This window comes from Atta cephalotes, assembly GCF_000143395.1.
Source record: "Atta cephalotes unplaced genomic scaffold scaffold00008, whole genome shotgun sequence".
In the NCBI taxonomy this organism is placed as follows: domain Eukaryota; kingdom Metazoa; phylum Arthropoda; class Insecta; order Hymenoptera; family Formicidae; genus Atta; species Atta cephalotes.
The window spans coordinates 3,868,229-3,878,292 of record NW_012130072.1 but is presented as its reverse complement, the minus strand read 5'-3'; the positions used below and the strand labels follow the sequence as shown (position 1 = coordinate 3,878,292).

At 33.7% G+C, this 10,064-nt stretch overlaps 2 protein-coding genes across 2 annotated transcripts; one reads left to right on the top strand and one right to left on the bottom strand.

Annotated features, from left to right (window-relative positions):
* Nucleotides 1-697: 697 nt before the first annotated feature.
* Nucleotides 698-2,448, bottom strand: LOC105627235. The gene is made up of 6 exons (XM_012208524.1): nt 2,401-2,448; nt 1,982-2,174; nt 1,814-1,914; nt 1,555-1,691; nt 1,140-1,481; nt 698-1,013 (listed from the first exon to the last, which is right to left on the bottom strand). The coding sequence occupies exons 1-6, from the start codon at nt 2,446-2,448 to the stop codon at nt 698-700; spliced, it is 1,137 nt and encodes a 378-aa protein (XP_012063914.1).
* A 2,436-nt stretch (nt 2,449-4,884) lies between these two features.
* LOC105627234 lies at nt 4,885-9,234 on the top strand. The gene is made up of 10 exons (XM_012208522.1): nt 4,885-4,986; nt 6,024-6,305; nt 6,381-7,154; nt 7,278-7,494; nt 7,583-7,791; nt 7,902-8,150; nt 8,264-8,433; nt 8,531-8,681; nt 8,764-8,933; nt 9,018-9,234. The coding sequence occupies exons 1-10, from the start codon at nt 4,885-4,887 to the stop codon at nt 9,121-9,123; spliced, it is 2,430 nt and encodes an 809-aa protein (XP_012063912.1). The 3' UTR covers nt 9,124-9,234.
* Nucleotides 9,235-10,064: the final 830 nt, after the last annotated feature.

The window sequence follows — 10,064 nt, the reverse complement described above, 5'->3', positions numbered from 1 at the left end:
TGTGTGTATATATATATATATATATATATATATATACACATGCATATGTATATATATTTTTATATGTATATATATTTGTATATGTATTATATATCTATATGTATATAATATTAAATCGTTCAACGATTTGTCATTTCAATAGAATACGTGAAAATGACTAGATTCGATTCTTTAATGCTTCAGTACTGAAAAAAGTTAAAAGTTTAATACATACATGCATCGATAGTATATCGGATTATTGCACGCATATTAAATTCAAGTTTGTAAAGTACGAACTTTAGCCAAAAAGTTAGCTTTACACTGAGCAACTCTTGGTCGTACCTTTTTTCGTTTTTTTTTCCGTAGGAAGAAAAAATTTCATCTAGAGCAAAAAGTCTTTCGCTAAACACTCTGCTGATTATCGGTCAATCTACAAAGCGCGTTTCTATATTCCTTTATGGCAGCCTATAACGAGTAAAATTAGCATATACAGACAGTATTCTATCGAAAATCGTACAGTTTATACTCATTCGTCGTCGCTATCCTATTACATGCTATATATGCACGAGACTGTCGTAATTGATCAGCACCAGTGAAGAAAACATTGATCACTCGTTATCAATAAGTCTTATAACTGGTATATAGTATCGAAATTTTTAATGCGTTTCAAAATACTAAAGTTCATCAATTTTTATGTATCGGTAACATATTTTGCGATCTACTGTCTCCGAGAATGATCCGCGTCTTTCGATCCTTCCCCAGTATCGTTCGTATCTCTTGAATGATCCTTGGAATTTCTATCTTTGAAATCGCGAGAATGATAATAATGATTGCTGTCTCTTCGCGATGCTTGACCTCTGTACTTGCGATTGCTGCCGTCGCGACCATAATTGCGGTATTCACGTGATCGATAAGACGGTGATTCGAAACTAGCCGCTTCCGCTGATTTTACACTACCATTCTGGAGTTGCGGTAAAACGGTCGAGTCTGTATCTGCATGATGATCTTGCTTCTCGTGCCGATTCGTGCTGTATCTGTAATAATTCACACAGTTTTTATATATCTTATCCTTTCGTAATAACTCCTTAGACTTTTCAAATATCTTGAGACTTTCATAATAGATTTTAAAAAGTTATAGAATCAAATTCTGTAAGCTGTACCTCGGTGATCTACGATGCCAATAGCTCGGTATTGGTAATGGTGGAAATTTACGAGAATTCTGTTCCTGTGTCGTACTCGTGGGCGAACCACGATTGTAATGGCTATTATTACCGTCACGGGAGCGCCCACCTCTGCTTGTACTAGCATTGTTTGCTGAAGAAGCTGCACGTAGTGAAGCTATTTCCTTCTTTTGATCCATATTTTCCTTGTGTAACCGTTTCACCATCGCGTATGATTCCTCCAAAAGTACAACTAAGCTCGCTTGTACGGGATCTCCGACTTGAATTCCAACGTCCGCTACTTCGATTTTGTTCTTCTGATCTTCTGTTACATCCAATCTTCTACAGAATAAAAGAAAGAAACGTTAGCTTACTATCACGACATTTATGTAATATATTTTTGTATAAAACTAACTTTTTTTGCTGCTCTATAATATTCGACAAGTACTGGTTATGTGTTTTTGCCTCTTGCAATGACACCTTAATGTCTTGTAAATCTTTCTCCAAAAGTTCCACTTGCAGAGGTGTTACATTGACACATATTGGGCTACCCTGTAAATTTAAATCAAAATTGAAATCTTTATATCGATGCTCAAAATACATTTTCTGAATGAAAAGTGATATCAAAGACATAAATATTATAAATGCTCATAATAATATTATGTCGTAAGTACCTTTGATTTCGCAAACCCATTTCCATTATCTTCGGGTGAAGAAGGACTGCTAGCCGCACCATAGGGTGCTCTTTTGGAAAATACTAATTGAAATTGCAGATCTGCAGAGATTTATAAAATGGATTAGAAACAAGATACTCAAGGAAAGAGTAGATATATTTTTGTTACCTCGGTTTCTTTGACGTAAACATTCTATTTCTTGATGTAAGGCAATCAAAGTTGTCTGATGTTGTTCCTGTAAAAATTTCATGTTCTGTTCCAGTTGCATGACTCTATCTACATTTAGACCTTGATGCCTAACATGTGCGAATCCATCATTTCTCTCAGTCAAAGAAACCAGATCAGGTGGTGCTTTCTTTCCCTATAAGAACAATTATACAAGGCTTACAATTCAAATTTGGAACCTTTTTCTCTTCTATTTAAATAAATGGTTAAACAAAAATATAGTCTCATCTATGAATTTTACAGTATGTACAAGAATTTATGCAAAACACATAACTAAAGACATGGATATATTTTGATTAAATTAAAGAGCAATATTTAACACATTGTGCTATAACATTTAATAAGAATATAAGATGACTCACTTGAGGAAAGGGCACTGTTGGTAGTTTCATTAGCACTTTAGATGTCATCCCGAAGTTATATATATCGATCAATATCAATTAGAAATTAATTGTCAATCCCTAATTGCTTCGCTCTTATCTATTTTTATAATATTTATTGTTTTTTCTAACGATTCAAGAAATATCACGCGTTCAAACCACACATCAACACGATCTTGTGATTCAAACTTGCTAGCGCAAATGCTTCTTTAAGTGTTCTAGCGTAGGCAATCTGAAGAAATACATAATTTCACAATTATATCATTTGCAACAAATATAAAAATCTAAATATTGCTAAAACTACAAAAATCCAGTTAACACTTGCGACCACATTGCAGAGACATTTGTGCTGTTTCTCGAAAACATAAATCTAAAGAGCCATTTCATCATTTGTTTTGCAAGTAAGTGAAGGAAGGAGATGAAGAAACGTAATAGCTATTAATCAAGCATTACTGTGTAACTATCTATTTTTAGATCAAACACGTCGCAAAATCAACAAAAATATACTTTCTTTTTAATGTGACTGCCAAAAAGAAAGCATAAATAATCGTAGGATTTAAAAATACTTCCTTCGGAGCCTACAACTTATACAACGCCATGCCCAGTGGGAGTCTACTTAAATGATACCGAGAAACAATTCGATTGCGAGATAATTAGTAAGAATATCGACACACCGCGTAAAGACTATCGTTAAATGTGTATCCGAGAAAATTAATCTCATGTCAATCGGGCCACCTTACCGAGTATACTCGAACTCGAGCTTGCGGGAAGCATTCGTAGGACGAGAAGTGGATAAATTACGGAGTAAGCGAGATCCGAGGGTTGAACCGGTTGAATGAGAACGTCCTGCGCGCGCAGCGTTGCATCATCATGTCGTCGCCGATTGGCCAGGAAGGTTCAAACATGACGTGATCGGGAGCGCGAGACTCGAACGTTCCTCGACGCGATTTCGTTGTAACTATTATTTTCTTCGTAAACACGACAGATGCGAGGAGAATTCGAGAGCTTGACTGACCGATGTACAATTTTATCTTCCGCTCACGTTTTCGCGCCGTCGTGAAGAATCGCGAATCAATTTCACGTTCGCCATTCGAATCCCGCGCGCTTTTCACAATCGACGAGTAGTCGGCTTATCACAGGGATGCTCAGCCGCTCTCTCGCGTTGCTTCTCCGTTTCGTTCTGAAAGCCGTTTCTCATCGCGATGAGACGGACTCGCCTAAATTTAAGCAAGGGCGCGTAATTATCTGCGAAATGTTCGCATCAGTGACGTATCCGTATTTGAGTGAAACGGATGGAAAGTTCACTTTTTGAGAGCATTCCACTTGACGCTCGTAACCACTCGCAACGCTTATGAAATAATTTCATCCTAGTTGTTCATCGATTGTTAAACAAGGACAAATAATATTCAAGAGCGATACAAGCGCTAAATGGAACCTTCGTCGAGGAGGCCGAGCGTTGAGCACCACTGACGATTACACCCCGTGATGAACGGGGTGTAACCCCGCGCCGCCGAATCGCACGTATTGATCTGCGGCGCGTGGCCGCGCCCACGCCTTTCCCGATCGTATCTCACGTAGCCAGCACGCTTTTCAACGCGCGACGATAAAAATCCACAAGGTTCGACGTTTAATTGCCTCTCGTCCTGCGAAAAATATTAATTTTTTTCCAGAGCGTTTCGATTCAACTCATTCAACTTGGCTGCGTTTAGAAGCGATCAGGTAGCATTTTGTTCTTGTTTAACAATGAATAACAAGGAGATAAAATGATACCTGCATTCGGATAAAGTCGGTTTCTGAACATGGTCCTTAATTGGGTTCGCTACGAGATTTCGATTTGAAATTCGTTCGAAATTCGAATCGCCATTTTTTTCCCCCTCGAGAGATTATTGAGAAAAAAGTTTTGATCGAGCGTCTAAATTATTGTAAAGCCGGTTCTACATTAATTTCAAGTCGATCGCAAGATTATTGCGTCAGCCAATCTGAAGCTTGCATTTTGAAATCAACACTTCATATTGGCTGTCGCAACAAACTTGCGATCGGCTTGCAACTAATGTAGAATCGGTCTAACGAAAAACGCTTCATATATCGATGTCAAAGTACGATCGATGTACATATATAACGATTCGGTAATTCTCTTCATCGGTTCGGATTTCCGTTTGCGTTTCATTGGAGGATATCGATTGAGTATCGTTGGAACGATGACCTTGAATCCACTCTGAGAATCCAACAAAAAGGAGAGACATCGATTGATTCGTGTCACGCCAATTTCAGCCTGTACGAACCGGACGAGGAACTCGCATTCCCAGGTCCTTCGCCCAGGTCCTTTCCCATGCAAGGAGTCGTACCATCGGCGTCCCGTTTTTTAAAATCGTACTTCCCCCTTTTATATCCATCGTTTATGGCACGTCCGAGGGGACGCGAGTGAACGCGGACCCCTCGGAGTATCGGACATAACCAAGGGACAGGATGTCACTCCTCTTGAATCCCGTAGAATCTGTTCACTTGAACAACGACGAGACGGAGGATTCGAACTTTTCTGAAAATGAGAACGATGATTATAACTTTAAGGTAGATTCTGCAGTTATCTCGGGATAACATTTAACGTTTTGTATTTATATTCCCTTCCCCCCCCTCTTCCCCTCATTAAGCAAATAGTGGAATAGTAAACTATTCCAGTAAACATTTCAGTAACAAAACATCAATGTTATAATTGTTATTTATGTTTCAGTGAATTCTCTCAGTCTTGCATTATACATTAGATTAGTGCATATTAAAAGCTATACATGAAATTAGCAAGTTAAATATAGAAGCATATAAATATTTTAAACAATATCCTATAATAATAACAGTGTCACATTGTTTAATATATTAATATTATTTCAATGATCAAAATTGATTATATATTATACCATTGATTATATATTATACTGCATTTCCTTTTATCAAGCAGCTATTTAATGTGCAATAATCCAATGCAAATGACTGTAGATTTATTACTCAATAAATATAACATCAATTTCTAGTATATATCACATTATAATTTTACATTGAACAATGTAACTGTTATGTATATTATACATTATATTATATTTATATTGTTGCACATGAAATTATAACATTGATATTATATTAATTGTTATTTACTGGGATATTTTAAAAGTTGAGTGTTTATATTAATATCAATAGATAAGAATTATATAAATATTACAGGATGTTAAATCCATATATTTTTTAAAGTATATACTAACTGTTTATTTATAAATTCAAAATCATGACAGATTGATATCATCCCCATTAAACTCAAGTTCTACTATAAAATCTACTGATATAATCTGACAGTAGATTGCTAACAAAAACCAAATAGAAGATCTGTCTTCATAATAATATATATATATTATAAATTATTATAGAATGATTATGATAGAATGATAGCTAATTCTGTTCAAGTTTTGCAGTTAATCTGCCATCATATTCTATTATTTTTTTATTGATATTTTACTAAGAAAATTTGTAATAATTTCAATAGATTTGACTGAGAGCCATTTCATAAATTTTAATTTTACCACTGATAAATGAAATAAAAAATCTATTTTTTTCTGTTAAAGTACGTGCCTACAAATCATTTCAAGTACATAATAAAAGACGTACGCAGACAGAGATGTCGGGAGCAAGAGGAAAATGTGTGGACATCATTTGTCAGACAACAAGAACTGAATGGTTACAACAAAAATGGCATCCACTCATCTGTTCAGAGCATCAAACAACTGTTGGACGAAGGTATGAGGGAGGCGAATAAAGAACTTAAGAAATTAGAGACAAATATTTTACCTGATGAAGTAAAGAAAGAATATGATAAAACTGAAAACAATCAGAAAAGGAAGCCGAAGGTAAGCGAATTTTCTATGAAAATAATATCACGAGAAGATTGATTGATTAAATTGCTAAAGCTCATATAATAATAGGTAAATAATATCAGGGATTCGACTTCGAAGAAAGTGCCCATTATGAAAGATACAGGGACAGGTAGTACCAATTTGTTGCTTACAATTCCTGAAGAAGATAATGCTCCAGCTTATGAGAGGAGGCATCAGTCTGAGGATTTCAAGTCGTATGCTAGAAAGTCTCACTCTGGTCATGTAATACCGCGAAAAAAGCAATCTTCGAGGCTGCATCATGCGACTAACGGCACCGAATACAATTCCACTCCTGAAAGTAGCGCACGCCATGATACAGATGGAGTCATTTATGTACGACCAGATCCGTTTACTATGCACAAAATTTTGACGATGCAAAGGAAAGTCTGTGATTTATTGGATGAAATAGCGTTCAGACTGGGAAATATCTCGGCGCCGGATGGGATTAAAGATCTACAGAGGCGGCAGCAGTGCGTCGCCGAATTTATTGTTCGATTCTCGAGAAACTATCTATATGATCTTAATAGATACGTCAAGGATATTCAAAGGCATATGTGCGTTATTTCACCACGCGCGACAATAAGGCCGAATCATAGAAATTTGGGACTTCACATGCACGCCATTGAGCATAAATTTCTTGCTGCTCATCAATTGTTGCTGCACGCATTGGTCGCCTATTGTAAACACGTTCCCAGTTCTATTCCCAGAGGACATTCTGGAAAGTTTAGAGAGATACTACAAGTGATCCTCGATCTGAAAACTATGTGTGATAGACTCCACTTAAACTATTTCGAATCGGGGGACACTGATATTTTGTCGTTGGTAATGTTATTTATTAATATAAATTTTTTTTATAACTGATGATTGATTGCATCTTTTTCATTTTACAAAAATATAAAAGGCATTATATTCAAATTTGCATAGAAGTTTTCTCTTTAATTGCAGGGAAAGGAAATTGAAAGCAAATGCAATACCGTTTTGTCAAAATTCAAACTGTATGCGGATAATGATTTTTTAGATACTAATAAAACTTCATCAATAGCCTCCATTACTCCACATTCAACGAATAAAAGACGACTCAATCGCAGACAATTATCTAATCGGTTGAATATGTACAGCGCGAATACCAAAATTTCCAAAAATATTTCTAAACCCAAAACAAGTATGTAAAATCATTTTATATATTAATAAGTTAAATATATATTTGCGTATGTTATTTTAACTTATAAGCTATATGCATTATCTTTTAGATTATCATCAAAAAGATAAAAAATATAATATAATAAATGTTAAAAGAATCTCTAACGAGCCAATATTGGATCAACCATATCCTAGTCCTGTAACATCTACTAAAACATCTACTAAAGATGCAAATCAAACAGACGTTAGAAAACATAGAACATTCGCAAAAGAAGAGGATATAAAAACTATGATGGATATATTACCCATAGATTCAGATGTAAACAATTTACTATTTACACGTACAACAAATACGAGATAGATTTATTGTAACATTAATGTAAATTCAAATATGTTGTTTCAAGATATTTATTATTGTCTATTTTACAGGGTAGTAACCTTGAGACGCAGGAAAAGCATAATAATGCAATGCTCACAAGAAGAATATCTAAAGCGCCAAGAAAATATTCTAGCAAGTCGCAAAATCAAAAACAATTAGAAACGATAGAAAATATTGTCAAGAATACGTCCACAAATAATGATGATGAATCTATGAAAAGAGAGCCGATGATTACAAAGGAACATTTATCTAACTTGGTGCCAGTTATAGCAGACTTCATGTCTTTTGTTTCTAATAAGGTGAATTGTAGCAATGTTACATAAATTATCTCTTCTAAAATAAAAAACAATAAGATTATTTAATTATCTTGGTAATTACAATGTATTGTAAACATTAAAAAATTTATACGTAGCAAAATGAATCAGAGGCAAGACCAGCTTCTAAAACTATGACGAAGACACTAATGAAATTTCTACAAAAATATCAATTGCCTAAAAGCATGAACGCAAAAATCAATGTGACCACAAGTTGTGACGTATGTTATTCAGACAGCAGTGAATGTGAATATGTTAAAACAAACAGGTATGAATAGACACATATTTTATAAATATACTTTTCCTCGTTTTTTACGTTTGATAGCTAAAGAAATTAAGTTTTAGTTAATATTTTATTTTTAAAGAACTTTAACTGAAAGACGGAAAAATGGCGAAAATATGCAATTGATTTGTATGTCATCGATAGAAGATGCATCAAAAGTATCTCGCTATTGCGATGCATCATGCCAAGCGGATTATGAGAGCTTAATGGATTTGCCAGATTTTGAAGCAAAGGTAAATTGTAAACAGTGAAAATAGTTAAAATATAGCTTGAGAATCAAAATGTAAAATTGTGATGATTAATATTATATAATAGATAAAGGAAGGAAAATTTAAGATAGATTCGCTAAATAATATCGAGCTTGATGTTTCCGAGGAAACTGAGATGAATTTTTTGAAATATAAATGCGAATATCAGCAATTGATGCAATCGATTCCAATGTACTCTAGCAATACACAAAATAAACCATGGGACATTGTCGCTTGGTAAATATAATACTACTACTTTGAAAACTTTATTCTCTAATTTATTTACAACGAATGTATTTACAACGAATAATATTATTGCAGGATATCTAATAAGCTCGTAGATGAGTTGATAATAGAAATAGCAAAGGAGCTGCAAATAGATGATGTCATACAGAAGCTTTTCGAGTTAGAATTCCAAGAATTTTAACGTTAATTGACGTTGTTTCTTTGTCAAATCGGAGAAACGCATAAAAAGAAATATAAGAAACTTTACTTTAAATTTGAGATTTTATATTATAAATTGCTAATTTTGGAAAAATATAGTATTATAATTTTTTAAAATTATCTCCCATTTTTTTTCACTGAATAGAGCAGATATTTTTTTGAGATGCTTTTAAATATGAATACATATTGAAATGCTATATCACTATATTAGTACTAGTAAAAAATATATCTGTTCGATTTGCCGTCAGCAAATTAGAATATTTGTGGTAGATATCAATTATATCTACATTAAATATATTTTACCAGTAGAACTTATCAACATAATCTGATAGAAGATTAACAGTAGAAACTAACAAATCAGATAAAATTTGTTATTTCATATTTGAGAATGGAATATATCCTATTATCATTTTACTGATAAAGTTTGCAGTTACTCGCAAAATCTGTTTGTAACAGATTCAGTTTTTATATAAGATTTTTTAAATTTTTAATCCATGATTATATATAATAAATCGAAAATAATTATGCGAAACAATTCTTCTTAAGTTTTTATGCGAAATGATTCTTCTTAAGTTTTTCCATGAAAAGAATCTTAATATTATTAAACAATGTTTTTTTGTTGATTAAGATTTGTTGATAAAGTAAAGCTAATTGTTTTGCACGTTTTGTATACAAACGTAACAAGTGCGTAATGTTGTCAGCTGATTCATTATAAAAAAAACGCTGACTCGGCCGGCCATTATCGCGCATGTCTCACATTTAGAACATATCAAAAGGAGAGGATCTTCTTTAATATATATATATATATATATATATATATATATATACGTACTATTTAGTACGTATTATAGAGAGTGTACTATATTAATTTAATTGTCTATGTCTATATACAAATACTAGTTATTACTATTAGTTTTATACTAC